At 39.6% G+C, this 19,444-nt stretch overlaps 1 protein-coding gene across 1 annotated transcript; it reads right to left on the bottom strand.

The window, feature by feature from the left end:
- Positions 1-14,335: 14,335 nt before the first annotated feature.
- Positions 14,336-18,130, bottom strand: LOC137738107 (probable arabinosyltransferase ARAD1). The gene is made up of 4 exons (XM_068477717.1): positions 17,513-18,130; positions 16,220-16,516; positions 16,027-16,122; positions 14,336-15,443 (listed from the first exon to the last, which is right to left on the bottom strand). Exons 1-4 carry the CDS (start codon positions 18,023-18,025, stop codon positions 15,018-15,020), a joined length of 1,332 nt encoding a protein of 443 aa, XP_068333818.1. The 5' UTR covers positions 18,026-18,130; the 3' UTR covers positions 14,336-15,017.
- Positions 18,131-19,444: the final 1,314 nt, after the last annotated feature.

Consider the following 19,444-nt stretch of genomic DNA (forward strand, 5'->3'; position numbering starts at 1 on the left):
AAGCAAGGGACTATCTTTGTGATGCACCCAACTCAGAGTCGGTAAAAAAAGTCGAATACGAAAGGTAAGCTAAAAATTAAAAATAAACAAAAAGAATAGAAACTGAAACGAGGTGAGAAATAAATTCCTTTTGTACAAATAATCAAGAATTTTTTTTATAAGGATAAAATAATTAAACACCACTTTTAACCTCACATATCTAATCCGGTTTCATTCCACTTACCCTCTTGATTGTTTAATTCATAAACCTGCATAACCAATGAGGGGTGAGCTTCAAAAGCTTATTAGGGACATAACCTTACCACCGTAAATTGATAATACTAAATTAAGTGTCATGGCATCATAAAATCAAGTATGAAATCATTATCAGTAACAATGCATGAATGCAATGCAACTTGACGTCATTTGTCCAACCCATTAATTCCTATAATAATAAGCAGACTTGTATGTCTCATACAATACATTTTACCTCTGCAGTAGTGATCCGATTGCTCAATTATACAAATTAACCCTGTAACTTAATCATCCCAATTTTCCTTTTATTAATCTCTTTTAACTCTTTGTAGCCAGTCCCGAGTTATCCTATTAGGAAACTGGGTTGTACAAGTGTCATTTTGTTAGTGGTCACCCACTAATTAACAAGTTGTTAGATGTGATATTTGGTTTGTTAATTACTGACCTCAACTTTAAGGAGATATTTTAGCTATATACCTGGAAATGTATTTGATTGTAAAAGTTAGTTGTGAATAAGAAAGTTCCGTTGTTAATATCTCTTGCATGAGTCAAGGTTGAATGCTTGGGTTTTATGTCACGCCATGGACCTGGGGTCGATGGAAAATTCAACTCCGCGCTCGGGCGCAAGTAAGAATAAAAATAAAATGAAAAACAAACTTCTTTTTATAAAAATAACTCCAAACATCTTTACAGGGTGTACAAAATAAATTAAAATCTTGAAATGTCTCCTCAATCACAACCTCAACTCGTCTAGTACTTGTCTTGCTAAATAACTCATTTGAAAAATATAAAGGTGAGGGGTGAGCAACAACCACTGCCGCTCAGTGAGTAGAATATGTAATATGGCAGTCAAGTGATGCCGTTTTACACACGCTAGAAAATATGAGAGTAATATCAAAGCTTAGCCACATAATTCCATATCACATCATCCATTTACGTCTTCATTATATCCTTCATAAATTGTAACTCAACATGTGACCCTAAATGGCCTTCCTACCCTAATGTCCCCTTGTGTAGTTTACATTTATCCCTCAGACTAATGCAACACCTCTCATGTTCCATAAACATCTCAAGTAATTTCACATACAATATATATCCCATCATAAAATGTTTACACAAAATCCAACATGTTTGACTTTAAAATAGATAGATATTTGAAAATAGCTCAAAACCCACGATAATCTCATGATTTTCATTTATCAGAAAATAAGAATATTTTGAAACACATTATATAAACTACTCACCTCGATTATCAGAACCTTGGCAAGACAACTAAATACCAATCCCGAAGTATCAAATCCTCGCTAACTCCTTATATTTCTCTCTCTATAACTCTCTACACACATATATATATATATATATATAATATTTAAAATACCGATTTTCACATTTTAACATTGGTATCACGCCATCGGTGAAGAAAGCCATAGAGTCTGATGCGATTTAGGCTGCTTACGCCAACATTCTCGAGCGGCTAGATGAAATTGATACTCGTCATGAGCTCTTGCATTGGGAAATTCAAGAAAATAATTATGTCATTTTTCTGAGCAAATCGACTGAAGAAACCCAAACCAATCCTAATTCTTTAGATCCCAATCAATTGAATTGACAAGATACCAATTTTCAGCAGTGACCGCCGTTGATGAAGATTGATTTTCCAAGATTTGGGGATGGTGACGTCCTACTTGGTTGGATATACAAGGCATAACACTATTTTGATTACTTTAGAGTTCTAATTGAGAAGAAGGTTAAGATGGCTTCCCTTCACATGGAGGGTGAAACTCTTCAATAGTGCCAGTGGAGGAATTGTGTCAAGAACTACCCTAAATGGGAGGATTTCACCAGGGTATTTTGCAGGGAGTTTGGGCCATCCGATTTCGACGATTATGCTGAAAAGTTGGTGAAACTTCGCCAAATGGGTCTTGTTCGGGCAGGAAATCTCGCTAGGAGGGGGTCCCTGGCTTGAGCACGCAGCTTCTGGAGGAGTTGGCACTTTGGTTGATTGCTGGGGTCCGGCTTGCCGAGATGTTGCAAGAGGAGGACAAAGTTAGTTCTGAAAGGTGCATTTGTGAGGCCTTAGGTGTAGGCTTTGGGGCTTACGATCAAAACTAACGGAGTGCTTAGGCGTACCATTGTCATCTCAGTATGGCAAATGTAGAACAAGTGTGTTTAAGCCGATTACTTGCGCCCTAAGTTATTATGACTTCTTGTTATCAAATGATTGTCGTAGATGGGTTAAGTCTACATTAAATTATTTTCTATGCCTTGAGATCAAGGACTTTTAGTTGGTTATCTTTTATGCTTAAAGGGTGGAGGTTCAGATCTGATCAAGTCATTAGTTCAATTCACATTTAGTCTTCTTATGACAGTAAAACCATTAAGTGAACCAGATCTGAGAATTGAATGAACTTTGGCTTATCAAAAGACTGGAAATGACTTGAATATATACTGGGGAATACATCATAACACCAGATCTATTAACTTAAAGACAAAAAAAAAAAAGTCGAGCAAGATTTCACCTTGTTGGATAAGGTTTAAATGTCTTACGGTCTTTTCTTTTTGTAGTTACAGAGGGTTGAGTACTTAAAGAAGGATGAGTAGTGAACAGGTTTACCTAAGAGAATCGATATTACAACATTTAGAAAAGGTAGTAGAGCGTTTACACTAAACAAAATATGTCTTTTTAAGAGGAGTTTAAGGCTAAAAGGGTACAAAATCTAGACAAAGCACAGTTTTCTGGGTATTTGTCTAACTGAGAGGCAAGTTACATGTTTGTTTGTTTGATTGGTTGAGAGTCATTGTCTCTAGGCCATCTTCATCCTTTTATAGGCGAATTAACCCAACTGTATTGTTTCTGTTCTTACCCGAAAGCAACTGAATGATAGTGAGTCATCAGTATTTTTACATGTTCTGCCATTCAGAAAGTGCTTTTGGGCCGAGAGTAGGTGGACTGATTTCCATCAGTTGTCACTTCTCTTGTAAGCACCTAATCTTTGCATTAAATGGAGAGCCGTCATATTGTCTCAAGATGGGTATCTGGCCTTGACCCTGGGCCTTGGGCAAAATCTCCTTTATTGAGCTCTTTTTGGCTTTCTCTTCTTGAAGCCCAAAGTTAAATAATAACCCAAATAGTGCCCCCTTAATCATTGTTAAGCATGCAAACTGAGGTGCTAATAATGATTGAACAGCCGCTTTTCAGTAACCACCGTCGCAAGCCTTTACTCGGAACTTGTGCCATCTTAATGCAGCCGTTTGTGAACTGGGTCCTTTGCGCTAACCCATGAATCCCAACTATCACTTGATCCTTCACTATAAAACTCCCTTCAATTCCATTATTTGGCTAAATACTTTAACCAATTTGAGTCTTTATGAATTATCAAAATCTTCCCAGAATCTCTCAAAGCTTTTAAACGTTTTCAGACCCTCATAATTCTAACTTTTCTTCCCATCTTCTTCTCAAAGATACCCGAAGCCAGATGAATCCAATTTTCCTTTGAGAATGGTGAAAAGATTTTCTGTAACATCCCACATCGCCTAGGGGAGTGGATCCTCTAACCATTATATGTATATTCTCATCTCTACCTAGCACGAGGCATTTTGAGAGCTCATTGGCTTCGGGTTCCATCGGAACTTCGAAGTTAAGCGAGTTCGAGCGAGCGCATTCCTAGGATGGGTGACCCACTGGGAAATTCTTGTGTGAGTTCCCAGAAACAAAACCGTGAGGGCGCGGTCGGGGCTCACAACAGACAATATTGTGCTACGGTGGAGTCGAGCCCAGGAAGTGGTGGGGGCCTGGGTCGGGATGTGACATTTCCACCATGCATCACCTTTTTAATGCCCTTTATTGTCCTAGGGTAGGCCTTTATACTGGGCTTTCTTTCAAAGAGGGAGGAGTGCATCCCTTGGAATTTGCATGGACTTCTCAGGTCCCAATCATTGTTGGAGATAACATGCCTAATAAGAAATCAGTTCTTATAATATCTTCAGAAAGGCGCATTACTCCCCGCTTCCGCTTTAGGACTTCTATAACATTGAGGAGTAACCGAGCAACCTTAATTGCACCTGTAAATCCCGCTTACACTGATATTCACAAGCCTAGACTTCCTCATAGCTTCTGCTTTCTTGGTCACTTCATCATCATAGATGTATGCTTAGGGATTAACTACCACGACTTGATTGGCTACACAACTTGGTCGGGCTTTCGGGCGAAGACACATAAGATTCGAAGAAGTCAAGACAACAAATGAAGGTTTGACATACTAAAACATATCTGGCCACTAGTAATAATGTTTTAAGAGGAGTCGGGCAAAATGTAAACCCATCTTTTTCGAATAACTTCCCTAGTTAAGGATGTAAAACCATTGAGCTAAATCTGGCAACATTCGCTGAAATGAACAAGATTTCTTTAAATCACTTTGTCTTTCATCCTCTTGAGATCCATATATGATAAGCACGAAACTGACTTTAGATTTCATGCGACGCTTATACTTCTTCTTCTACGTAACAGTCCCTAACAACCCATAGGGTTGGGTGATATTTCTTCAGGAATTTAACATTGATTGGATGCTTTTGTAAGCCTCCCTCCACATCTACTAAGTAATATCCACCTTTGTCCAGTATTTTGTTAATAATGAAAGGACTTTCCCAAGTCGTGCTCCATTTTCCAAAGCCTCTGATTTGAGCTCCCAAAGGCAAAATAGCTTTCCAAACCAACTCTCCTTCCTTGAAAGTTTTTATTTTTACCTTTTTATTGTATGCTCGGGCAACAGCTCTCTTTACCTCCTGGATTTTGTCTATGGCTTCGATTCGGGCTACATCAAGATCTTCAATTCCTTGACACATAGCTTGAATGTATTCTTCACTATGTAGCCCGAATTGGTGCTGAATCCTAATAGAATTCACATTAATTTCCATAGAGAGGACAACATCTTGCCTGAAGGTTAGGGCATAAGGAATAGTTTCAGTTCCTACTCTCTTGGAAGTTCTATAAGCCCACAAAGTATCTCCCAACCTCTCGTGCCACTTTTCGGGGCTTTCTGCCACCATCTTCTTGATAATGTTCACCAAAACCTTGTTGTTAGCTTATGCTTAACCGTTTGACTGAGGTTAATAAAGACTAGACCGAATCATCTTTATTTTAAACTTTCCTGCGAACTCCTCCACTTCCTTTGAAATAAAAGATGGTCCACGGTCTGTGACAATCATCTTGGGCACTCGAATCTATGTAGGATCTTAGTTTTAATGAACTTCTTGACTGCAGCCGAGGTGATTGTCTTCACTGCTGAAGCTTCTACCCACTTGGTGAAGTAATCCATTGCCATGATTATGAACGTGTGTCCTTTGCTAGAAGATGGGTGAATTTGCCCGATGAAGTCCATTGCTCATCCTCTGAAGAGCCAAGGCTTGACTACGGGGTTTAAAGGCACTGAGGGCACATGTTGAAGAGGCCCATTTATTTGGCATTCCTTACACCCTCGGGCATAAACTTTGCAATCCTTCTCCATCTTGGGCCAGAAATAACCGTACCTTCTAAGCAGCCATCTCATCTTAGTTCTAGCTTGATGTGCCCGAAAGATCCTTTCATGTACTTTGGCCATTACCCTCATTGATTCATCTTGGCCTAAATAACAGTCTGTTTGGAGTTTTTCTTAGCATAGATTTATCCCACATGATGTATTTAGTTGCTTGTTGTCTATTTTTCTTATTTATGGGGAATGATGGGTTTTTTAAATACTGAACAATAGGTGTTCTCTAATCTTCTATCTCTATTTCCTCAATTAACATATCTACATTGAATCCCCTTTCAAGGATAGAATGGATATTCTTCTCTGGATTTCGATATCCCCTTCAAACCTCATTTTTTGGATTTGTACTCTAGAAACCAATTGTGCCATCTTGTTGGCAATCGCGTTTGATCCTCTAGGGATATGGCCGACTGATATTTTAGTGCCCCAATAGCTTAACAATTGAGCGGCCGCTAAGTAATAATCGGCCATGGTAATGTGTCTGCACTTGTACTCCTCATTCAACTGATTTACCACTAACTCTGAATCACCGAATACCTTGACTTTAGTTGCCCCCAACTCTACCAAGATCTCTAGGCCAATTATTGATGCCTCAGATTCTGCCCGATTGTTAGTAGTTTCTTGATAATTTAGGAAGAAGGAATAACAATGATGAGTTCCTCTAGGATCAATGATGATAATCCCCATTCTCGCCGCATTTTGGGTACAAGATCCATCAAAATATAGCCTCCATGGGGTAATCCAAAGGCTGGATACCCTTTTTACTTCCTGTTGAACCTATTCTTCCCTGCCCGAGAGGGCTTTGCTTAGTAGGATCCAAAGGTTAGCCACCTTCAGAGTTCCAAGATGTTGATAAGCTCATCTCCTGTTTCTTGATGTTCGACTAAGAAGTCCGCTATTGTCTGTCCCTTGATCGCTCTTTGAGGTATATACTGAAAAATGAATTCTAACAGTGCGAGAATCTACTTTCCAATTCTACCTGTCAACATTGGTTTTGACAACATATATTTGATCACGTTGGTTTTGGCAATGATGTGGATGTGGCAAGGCAACATGTAATGCCTTAGCTTGCAAGCAGTAACATACAAAGCTAAACATAATTTTTCCATTGAAGTATACCTTGTCTCTACCTCAGTAAAGACTCTACTGAGGTAATATATGGCTTGTTCTTTCCCACCTTCATTGTTTTGGGCCAGCAAGCTTCCAATTGATTTCTCAGAGGTAGAAATATAAAGCTTCAATGGCTTCACTTTCTGAGGTGGCATGAGCACTAGTGGAGAAGCTAAGTAAGCTTTTATGATGTCAAAAGCCTTTTGGTGTGGTGGGCCCCACTCGAACTCTTCTTTGTCTTTTAGTCTCAGCAGAGGAGTTAGCGGCTGAATCTTGCCCACTAAATTGGCAATGAATCTCCTTAAGAAGTTGATTTTTCCTATTAGCCTTTGTAGTTGTACTTTATTGGTAGGGGGAGGTGACTCCATTATTGCCCGAGCTTTGTTCTTGTCGAACTACATTCCTCTTTGATGAACAAGGAATCCCAAAAAGTTGCCTGATCTTACCCCAAAAGCACATTTCTTTGGATTCATCTTTAGCTTATGGATCCTCGTTCTTGTTAAGGCTTATCTAAGGTCCATCAAATGCTGCTATTCAGTTTTGGACTTTACCACGATGTCATCAATATATACCTGCATGCTATGGCCAATCAAGTCATGAAAAAGATGTTTTATGTATATCTTCCTTAGCCATTTTTATCTAATTGTAACCACCATTCCCATCCATGAAAGATAGAACTTTGTATTTAGTAACCGCATCTATGGATAGGTCAGCCATAGGCATGGGGTATTCATCTTTAGGCATGGCTCTATTAATGTTTCTATAGTCAACATAACATTTAACTGCTTTAGTTAAAGCTTTTTAAAAAGGTACAATGTTGGCCAACCACTCAACATATTTGGCAGGCCTAATAAATCCGGCCTTCACCAGCCTTTCGATTTCTTTTTTGACATTTTCTTCAATTTCTTTTGACATCCTCCATGGTGCTTGCTTGACAGGTTTAAATCCCTCCTTAATAGGCATTTTGTGTTCTACCAAGGTTGAATCTAAACCTGGCATCTCGGTGTAATGCCAAGCAAAACAATCTTTACAGAAGATCGACAATCTTTGCCCGATCCATGGTTTCCAATAAACCACTGATCTATATAAGTCTTGGATCCTCCTCAATCCCTAAATTAATGGTTTCCAAAGGGTCTTGTACTTCTGGGGCTGGTTTGTCAGGCTCTACACACAAAAACTCAACCAACTCTAGATTCTCGGGCAAATCATCTGGCCCATCTAGATCATATATACATTCAGCCATTTGTATGGTTGCTTTTAACTCTTCCCCAAAAGATTCTTCTTTACTCACTCGGTTGCTTGAAGCCTCTTCACTTCACTTTTCTTATTCCTTGGCTGAGTTTTCCCTCTCTTGTTTCCTCTCTCTCCCATACACCAACAATCTTTTTATGAAGGACCTAACTGCAACTACTTGGTCATTCTTTTTCTTTTTTGACATTTAATGGTGTTGGGGAATTGGGATGATAAAAGGCCGATCTCATTATTCCTTTGTAAGAGATAGCCTTTGCTCTAGAAGCTTTTGGACCTTCACCTTAGTTGGGCAGCCCTTCTTATCAACTCTTGAACATTGAAGAATCCCAACACTGGGATTGTAGAAGTTGGCTTCTGCAACGTTGGCTGTAGGGAAGAATGGCCGTGATTTGACCTCTACAATCTCCCAGAGTCCAGGTTCTGTTTCTCCTTCTTCATGGTAGACAACCACTTGTTGGTGTAAGGTAGATGGCACAGAGAAACTCTCATGAATCTAATCTCTGCCTAGTAAAGCCCCTATAAGTGGGAGTATTGTCTATAATAAAAAAGGCCGGCATGATCTGTTTCGAACCCAAATTAACCTCTAATGGCAGTATCCCATGAGTCCTGGTGATAGTTCCCGAGAAACTAGAAACTGTGAGATCTGTGGGGATAAGATCATTCTCACCTCTGCACATTCTCTTCACCTGCTTGTATGGCAGGACATTGATTGCGGCCCTTCCATCAATCAAGATCCTCTTGAATGGTACTCTCTCCAAGTGAGCAGTTACATATATGGGCTTGAGATGGTTGGCCAAGGCCAAACTCGAGCGAACGAATACCATTTTGTCTGAGTATATTCTCTCAGGCTTCTTCATTGATTGCTCGGGAAAGCCTGCCTGGCTGGGTTATTTTTTTCCTGCTTATTGAACACTAACATGTGCCATTATAGGTTCTGTCGCCAAGTAATCACCTTCCATCGTGGGATGTTCATCATGCTCGGTGTGAAACATGGTTGATAAAACATATGTCATGCTTACGTGGAAGTTACTGGGTTCGGGTAAATCTTTCTCCTTGCCCTTAATGTGGTTCATAAACTCATCCAACCAAGCATGTGCTTCTTCTGGCAGCATCAGTTTAGGCAACGCCTCCTCTTGAGTTATGACAAAGTTTTGTGCCTACGCTAGGCTCTCACAAATAGTGTTAACTAAGAATTGTGAAGGTATCATTCTCTCGGGTGAGATTGTTCCTAAACAGATTAACTCCAGGCTCCACTTAGGTGTCGGCATCATTATCATATCTTCCTGAGCTCTCTTCAAGATTCTATACTTTCCAGGATGGGGGCTATGTGGTTTATGATCTCCTTCCTTTTCGGTTTTACTGTTTGCCTTCTTCACCTCCTTTTTACTTCTCCAATGAGGTTGATTTCTCCCTTCATAAGGTACATTTTTGAACTTTACATTCTCCGAGGTTTCTAAAGTAGTGGGAACTTTCAACGAGTTCATATGGGCCCTATGCTGCCTTTGGATTCTCCTGATCATGAAGGCTTCCATCTCATTGACAGGTCTTTCATCCCCTCCTACTATATACCATCTTCGCCCAAGTTGGGCAAGATTTTTCTTTGTGATTGGGTTTTGTGTTCTTCCCTTCATCCTAATATCTCCACCAGCATAACTTAGTTGGGATGGCCTCACATCCACCCACCTTGGCGTCTTGGCCTTATTGTCCTCCACTTCTTCTGAAACTTCATAGTTTCTAAATACTTTTGACAAGTTTTTAGGCTGAGTGTCTCCTCCCAACCTCTGGAAGACGTTGCTAGAGGTTTCTTTCTTAGCTGCCCTCATGACGTTCACACGGTTTTCATGTTCTTCCTTATCCCTTCTCTTGATCAGCTCCTGATCAAGGATGGTTCTTGCTGTTGGTACTTCTTGTTCACATTCACATTGATACCTGCTGTATAGCACTACTTTTATTATAGCAGTTTTAGGTTTTTCGGGCAGCTTGATAACTCATTCAGTTAGTCTCTCAATTGGCCTCATTTCTGCTCTCACTTCCCAAATGGCTTTCCCTTTCTTTTTCTCTGCCCTTGTTAGGTTGATCATGTTTACTGGGATCGGTAGAAAGGGATCAATATCATCATTGTATCAGCATGTGGCTCTTCCAGCAACAACTTTATTTCTGGCCCGTTTTATTCATCTTCTCCTCAAGTAAAGGAAACAGAGGAATAACTAGCTCCTCAACAGGGCTGGTTTCTCTCATCATTTCTCTAATATGGTCATTTTCAGGGGTAGAATATTCTAGATCTAACCTTCTTTGCAGATTTCCTGTTAAGGAACAGTGTCTGCTTATTTCCTCTTTCGTTTCTAGAGAGTTTTTTTCCATGCTTTTCAAGATAGCAATCATGGTAGCCTGCAGGTCTTCATTTATGACCCTCTTTCCTGATTTCTCAGAAAGAGTCGGGTTTTCCATTAAGACAGGCCCTTGCAAGTCTTTGGGGATATTTGTCATGCTAGATCTTGGTGTACACTTGGGTGTTTTCTGCTCTGTCTTCATCTTGAAGGTTTGTTCTTTCTTTCGTTTTCTTTATATACAAGACTTGTGATCCTACCGGGCGTGCCAAAACTATGTTCGAGTAGGAAATCTTACTGGGATGGGTCTCTGGCTTGAGCACACAGCTCCCCGAGGAGTTGGCACTTTGGTTGATTGTCGGGCTCCAGCTTGCCGAGATGCTGCAAGAGGAGGATAAAGTTAGTTCTGAAAGGTGCCTTTGTGGGGCCTTAGGTGTAGACCTTCAGACTCACGATCAAAACTAATTGAGTGCTTAGGCGTGCCATTGCCATCTCAGTATGGCAGATGTAGAACAAGTGTGTTTAAGCCGATTACTTGAACCCCAAGTTATTATGACTTCTTGTTATCAAAGGATTGTCATAGATGAGTTAAGTCTACATTAAGTTTTTTTTCTATGCCTTGAGATCAAGGACTTTTAGTTAGTTATCTTGTATGCTTAAAGGGTGGAGGTCCAGATCTAATCGAGTTATCAGTTCAATTCACATTTAGTCTTTTTATGACGGTAAAACCATTAAGTGAACCAGATCTGAGAACTGAATGAACTTTGGCTTATCAAAAGGCTAGAAATGACTTGAATATATACTGGGGAATACATCATAACACCATATCTATTAACTTAAAGACAAAACAAAGAGAGTCGGGCAAGATTTCACCTTGTCGGGCAAGGTTTAAACGTCTTGCGGTCTCTTCTCTTTATAGTTACAGAGGGTTGAGTACTTAAAATATGATGAGTGGTGAACATGTTTACCTAAGAGAATCGATACTACAACATTTAGAAAATGTAGCAGAGCTTTTACACTAGACAAAATATGTCTTTTTAAGGGGAGTTTAAGGCTAAAAGGGTACAGAATCTGGAAAAAGCACAACTTTCTGGGTATTTGCTTGACTAAGAGGCAAGTTGTATGTTTGTTTGTTTGATTGGTTGAGAGTCCTTGTCTTTAGGCCCTCTTCCTCATTTTATAGGCGAATTAACCAAACTGTATTGTTTCTGCCTGCAAGCAACTGAAGGGTAGTGAGTCATCAGTATTTTTACATGTTTTGCCATTCAGAAAGTGCTTTTGGGCCGAGAGTAGGTGGATTGATTTCCATCGGTTGTCACTTCTCTTGTAAGCACCTAACCTTTACATTAAATGGGGAGTCGTTATATTGTCTCGAGATGGGTATTTGAGCTTGACCCTGGGCCTCGGGCAAAATCTCCATTATTGAGCTTTTTTGGGCTTTCTTTTCTTGAAGCCCAAAATTAAATAATAACCCAAACAGGTCTTTTGCAGAATTATGTGATGTGATTCCAAATCTGATATTGCTTTAATAGCAAAGCATTGGATAAAATTGTCATAGGGAGTTAATTGTTAGGAGAAATTGGGGGTCTTTTTGTAATAGAGTCTAAATTGAGGGCTAGTTAAATAGACTTTTGTTTTTTTGGTTGAGCTGGCATTCACGCACTAAGTGAAGGCAGCAAATGGTTGTTATATTTCCCTTGGATATATGAAAAATCAATATTAAAATACTTTTCAATTTGCTCTCTTATTATCTCTGCAATTCCACCATTGTTGCAGGTCAAGGTTGAACCCAAATTAGCGGGGTACTAACATTGGTATCATCTAACGATCTTGGCTCCCTTCCGTGTATGCCTGCTACACTGTTACTACCCGCGCCATAACCATGGATGCTCACGTTTTTGCCTTAGAAGCCACTTTTGCTTTCATTCTGGCTCTCATCGTCGAGAATGTGAACTCTTCTGTTTCCACAGCTATTGCTGCTGCCATGGATTCCTAGCTTTCGGCCCAATTCAATCACCAGTTTCCCATCTATTTCGAGCAATTTCGACGTGAACTTACTGATCATAGTAATGGTGAGGGATCTTCCGCTCCAGGGAACTCCGATCATTTTCCTCCATGCAATTGGGAGCAGATCCAATTGCCTCGAAGCTCGAATGGGACTGGTGGTGGTGGTGGTGGTCCACCGCCTCGACCAATGTGGACTCTTCGCATTGATTTTCCACATTTCACATAGAGGGACGATCCGTTGGCCTGGATCTATAAGGCTGACCAGTTCTTTGCCTTCTACCACACACCGGAGAATCAAAAAGTGCTCACCGCCTATTTTCATCTTGAAAGTGAACCTCTGCAGTGGTTTCAGTGGATGGATTGCACTCGCTCAACTCCTCGTTGGGAGGATTTCACCCGAGCATTTTGTAGGGAGTTTAGGCCCTCGGAGTTTGACAATAGTGTTGAATCCTGTTCAATCTTCGCCAAACAGGTACATTACATGAGTATATCTTTGAATTTAGGAGGCTTGCTAATCAAACTTCTGATTTGGGTCATATTCTGCTTAAGAGTTGTTTTCTGGGTGGTCTTAAGCATGAATTGAAATTCGATGTTAAACTTTTGAAACCCTCAAATGTGCATGGACCAATGTCAATGACCATTTACGATAAAAACTCTTATTTTGTGTAATCCATGTGTCACCATTTCATTGGATTTATGGGTCCCACTTACAAACTAACAGAATAGTTGACGGAATCTTAACAGAATGACCAAAGTTGATGTGGGGTAGTGAATGTCAGTGACGACATTGATTGATTTTGAAGTGAGGGACCAAATGATGAGTTTGATCAATCTCAGAGACCATTTGTGATAAAAACCATTTTACAGATTAACGGACTTAATGTACAATTTCCTTTTAATATCTGCATCGTACATTTTGATTACGCGAAACTAGAAGCTACCGAGGCACATTGTGACAGCCACTTTACAAGTAAGTCAATGAGCAATGCTAGGAAAATTAAATTTATAAACTAAAATTGCAAACTAAATGATGTGTCACCAATAATAAATAAGCACGTTTATCAACGTTTAAGTAATAATCCAATTATCAACTTCCATGTCATTTAGTTTACAAAACTTAGTCTACAAATTTAGTCTCCCTAGCATTACTCTAGAAATTAACTGTCCTCCTGTCAACATTGATTTTTCCAACTAAAGGGCAACTCGAAACCAACAAGGTTCTCCACTTTGTGAGAGTTATGGGGAACGTGTGTGGTACACAGCCTTACTCTTGCTTTCCAAAAATGTTGTTTTCACGACTCGAACCCGTGACATTTTATCACAAATGAGCAACATTTCCGTTGAACTAAGGCTCGCCCTCCTCAGATTAATTCATTACTGTAAGGAACACTGTATAATTTAGCTACAGGCTCAATGGTAATTTGATTCGGTTTGTTTCAAGCTAAAGCAGTGTGCAGGTAGCAGAAGTACTGCAATGAGCAAAGTAAAAACGGTGAAAGGTGTTGGCTGGGAAGTTTCCGCCGTTGGAACATGTTAATTTTCTTCACAGTTACAATGTGTGTGTTTAAACTTCGTCGTGTTTGTTTGTTTGTCTAAACGTGCCGATGTTCTCGAACTTGTGGGAATCGCCAAGTTAACATCAGTTTTCCCGTTAGGAGGAAAGCATGTCGAGTCCGTAAGCGTTGGCATGTGCAAGGTGAGCTTCAATTTTGTGCTACATGTTAATCGCTGTACTCGACAATGTTTTATATAGTGCAATGATTACTTTGGGAGGAAAAAGGAGGATCGTACAAGGCATTTCCGCTAATTCAAGCAAAACCTTGAATTAACGGAATCGATGAATGGAGAGGACAAGCTCTGTATGCAATTTAAGCACCAGGATTCCAAGCCGACTACAAAACTTGGGGATTTCAGTTCCACCTTATCACTTTGTTTCCCGTTTGACATGTTTGTATCACCTGATTGGTTTTCAAATACAAGATTTAAGTTAGAAAACTATTAATTTGCCACAAATTTACAAGCTGCCTTCAACAAATCTACTTTAATTAAGCAAATTTTACATAGACTTCGATCTGATTGACCAAATTGGAAACCACATTTCTTTGGAGGGCCATCAATTTGTTTAGCCATCTCAACGGCAACATCTGTCTTTCCGACGAAAAAATCAACTGGACGACTACCCACGAATACTATACATCTGTCGTTCAATGCGAACAGCCCCGTGTTACTACAACATTAGGACTCAAATTTACAGTGTTCGAAGGTCAGACAACCAGCAATTGTTGGAAAATTAGTGACCCAGTGCAATCGCATCATCAAGAGAGAATACCTCTCAATATTTGACTTGAAGAACGCTACTGAATCTCTCAACTGGCACAAAAAATTGGCGGGTGAATGAATAGACAAGCCGCATGCTGTGAAGAACGCTATTGAATCTCTCAAACATTACCCGCAGAATCTGTGGGTGTTGTGGTACCTATATTTCTTTACCCCTTTAAGGGTTGTCACTATGATGGAAAAAAATAAAGATCTTGAGTGTACAAAAAAATGCAATCTCCTGAAATCACTTTCTCCTCCGCCACCAGTCTGGTATTTTCAACCTCCGGCTTCTATGTACAGAAAGTTTGACGGCAGAGAGCTTGTTCTTCACCTGTCTCCATAGCATATTGATCGCATCCTCTTTCTCTGAGGGGTAATGGAATTCAAAATGGTGGGAAATATTCTTTAGTGTCCCCCACATTTCAATCCATCTCTCCCTTGAAACATTACGAAGCTGATTAACCATGTAATCAGGTTCCAAAGCCTCTTTGAATGAGAAGAATAGTGAGAATTTGGTGTAGTCAATTTCATCCTCAAACGGGAGCTCAATTTCATCGCTCACAATGACGGGAACACAGTGGCTCACAATAGCATCAAATAGGCGACAAGAAGACGGAGTGTCTCCAGCCGGATGCAGACAAAATTTTGATAAACGCATCCGTTTCGTAGACTGATATAACAGAAAGAAAAAAGAATGAGATACATTAGAAGATACACTAATATATGAATCATTACTCATACTTATGATGGCCACCAATAAAATCCTCACATGCAAAGGGAAAATTAACCCTCTGAAGGACAAAGCGGATCACATGAAATGAATGTAAGTTTCCATGCGCCTCCAACCTGCCCGTTGTCTTTAAGTGAGGGTAAAAGGTATCAACTAAGAGCATAATTTTAAAACTCATTTGCTTGGAGTCCCTCCAATGATTACTTCCCTCATCCATTTTTCTTTAATAAAATGAAATTAAGGAGTTTGCAATCATTGCATGGAGATATCCAGATAGAAACTACCAAGTAGAAGGAGTACGGAATGCACAGAAATAGTTTTAATAAGAAGGCGAAAGACCATAAAGAAACGGAAATTATGACCATAAAGAAACGGAAATTATGTCAAGGAAGACAAATAATCATTTCCAGACAAATAATCATTTCCAGTGACTAGTGTGCAAAATCCATACTTTCCAGGACCAAGAAATGCACAAAACAGTAATATTTATGAACCATTATAAGAATCCATACTCCATACATACCGATTTTATGTTATCTCCTGTTGCAACACTCCGCTCATAGTGAACATCATTGTAACCAGCTAAGACTTTAGCCAATTTAACACGAACAATGCCTTCCTGCATACAATGAGACCAAAGATAATCAACTATAGATCAAAATACAAGGTTTTAGGACTGAATGATTTTATTTCAAGCAACTTTTAAGCTAGCATACATCTTTCCTGTATGTCCTTCCCTGGAAGAAAAGAAGCGTAGTGCGGGACTCAAATGGATCTGGATGGTTATCGTCTGTAAAGGAATCCACAACGTGCACATATGGAGTGACCACATCTTTGCTCAGATTTGACATGACATGAGGATACCTTCCAAAATCTACAACAATCTGAATTGATGCATTGACCTGTGGCCGAAGAAATCTGAAAGCATTCGGATGTGTCATAGGGATAACATGGTCTCTCCCTCCAGATCTTTGCCAGTACTTTGATTCCCCCAAGATTTTCAATAAATCTACCTGAAAATATAAGTAACTAAAAATTAGTCATAACAGAATATTATAACACACACGAAAAAAGGTCAATTGGACACACAACTAAGACCTATATGACATTGAATTTAAAAATAGCTAGCACTAGATGCAGGACTTGTATAATTTCAGAAGCTGGTTGATGAAGACCAAATAACAACAACAACAACAACAACAAAGCCTTTTCCCACTAAGTGGGGTTGGCTATATGAATCCTAGAACGCCATTGCGCTCGGTTCTGTGTCATGTCTTCTGTTAGATCCAAGTACTCTAAGTCTTTTCTTAGAGTCTCTTCCAAAGTCTTCCTAAGATTCCTCTACCCCTTCGGCCCTGAACCTCTGTCCCGTAATCGCATCTTCTAAACGGAGCGTCAGTAGGCCTTCGTTTCACATGTCCAAACCACCGTAACCGATTTTCTCTCATCTTTCCTTCAATTTTGGCTACTCCTACTTTACCTCGGATATCCTCATTCCTAATCTTATCCTTTCTTGTGTGCCCACACATCCAACGAAGCATTCTTTGATGAAGACCAAATAAAGATAAAAAAGTTAATGGTAGAACCAGAACTACCATTCTACACAAAAAGTCGCAGAATTAACTAAGCAGCCATCTAATTGGCGAAACCATCATCCAAACACATTCTAAGTTCTAACTTTCGACAATTCGTTCTACCTTTTTTTTTTTTTTTTTGCAAATGTCATAAATCAAACAAGTCCCGGGCTGTGAATTCGATATGTCAGCTATAGAATAAAACCCCAGTTGTTAATATGTCTTCTATATTCAGAAAACCCACATCTTTCTCAATTTTCAGCAGAAAAATGAAACTTTAATTTCCAAATATATGCGACAATCAAGCTCGATCAAGGCATCAAAATTCGATGTTTTCGACGACCCAATTCAACACAAAACTATCAAATTGCTCCAGAACAACTGACTAATCCACAGATAAACATGAACACCAAGAAACAAAGCCCAATTGATTACCTGCAATTGGCGATCAATCTGAGTAGCCGGGTCGGTCATGTTGTGCCCATGAGTATTGAAGCTCAACGAAGAGAAAAACGGCACAAAGAAGGCATCGGCCAATTCCGGATCAGAAACCCTAACCGCCTCTCTCCCATCACCGCCATTACCGTCGGACAAAAGCGAGCCCATCATCCAGTACTCAACACTATGCTGCCTCTTGAGCCCGGAATTCTTGGGCCACGGAGGCCAAGTGCGGGCGGTCACCGGAGTCTGATCGGTGCTCCGGCGGTTCATAATTCCGACGTTGAAGCGGCGCGGGAGATCGTACATGTAGACTTTGAGAGGCGGGGAGGTGGTGGCGCATAGAGACTGGGCGGCTGCCGGCGGCGGCGATAAGGGGACGAGCGGGAGGAAGTACGATCGGACGTCGACGGTGCCGATGAAGATTGAGTAGGTGATGAGGAGGAGGAAGGCGACAATGAGAGCGAAGGAGGCTTTTCCGTACATTTTGTGAGATCCTGTGTTTGACATTACTGATTGGGCGGGCAGTGTAACAGTACCGGGACTAACTAAACTATCCGTTTGATTTGGTTGAGGAGGCAAAACCGATGGGAACAAAAAGCACTTTTCAGGCCTTGGGCCTGAAGCAACCATTAAATTTGGGAGGAACGAAAGAAAAGAATTTCTAAAGTGAACAGACTCATGGCTGGTTTACTATGCTTTAAAAAAAAATTGTTTTGTTGTATCGTGAGAATAAGCAATTGTGAAATAAAGCAGCAGAATGTTTGGTAAAATTTTTTGTAAAAGTAATTTTGGAAAAAAAACAGTATTATAGTATTTGGTAAACTTTTATGTAAAACAGCTGTGACGGTGTGAAATGATCAAAAAGGATATAATACTATATATGCTATTAATTTAATTTTCTTAACAAATAAAGGTGAATTACTAAATATACTTTATTTTTAAAAGAAAAATATTTATAAACTTTATCTTAAATATTAATTAGTATGATAAACTACTTCAATTGAAATATTTTAGACTGAATAGCTAAGATTCATTAGTGCAATATTGTTGAAAGTAGTCTAATTAGATGCATTCATCAATTATATTTGTAAAATAAAACAGTAACGTGTTTGATAAATTATATCTGTAAAAGTGCTTTTATCAAAAAATGCAGTGTTATAGTATTTGATAAATTTTTATATAAAAATTGTGTAAAATGGCATTTATAATAGTTACTCTTTACCATTTTTTATCATGATATTATGATATTTATAATTTTGTTTTATTCTATTATCTTCTTAGGGATCATTTCTTCTACCTTATCCCTTTTCTTTTTTTTTTGCAGAACCTTTGTACTTCTCCCTTCCGCCGCTCACTCCTCTCTCCCCCTTCTCTCTCTGACTCTCTCTGCCAAATCCTAAGGAAGGTTGGGTCGCATCAACCGATTCGCGGAGGAATGATGGACTCCGATTTCGTGACGAATCATCGGTGTTAGTGGTGAAGGCATCAAGACCTTCCAGTTGAGATTTTGGGTGTCAAGCAAAATGATGCAAATCTAGCATTCTTTGTGCGATCCAGATTTTGACAAAGCCCATAAATTCGACAAAGAGGCCCTGAAATTCGACAAAGCCCATAAATCCGACGAAAATCCCGTCGCTGCTGTCACATAAATCCGAACAAGCTTAGAAATTCAATGATGGAGAGCAAGGCTAGAGGAAAGAGGAAGAGAGGGCAAGATTGCCAATTTTTAAAAAGGGGTGTGATATTCACACACATCCTATTTTACTTCTCACACACCTTTTTAATTTTTGATCATCGGATCGAATGAATTAAAGAAGATCAACGAACATAAACTATCAAAGGATGTGTGATAAGTAAAATGAGGTGTGTGGATAGCATACCCCTTGAAAAATTCATTTAATGTTACTGTGAAAAAAAAAATAGTTT

This window comes from Pyrus communis, chromosome 6 (assembly GCF_963583255.1).
Source record: "Pyrus communis chromosome 6, drPyrComm1.1, whole genome shotgun sequence".
Lineage (NCBI taxonomy): Eukaryota > Viridiplantae > Streptophyta > Magnoliopsida > Rosales > Rosaceae > Pyrus > Pyrus communis.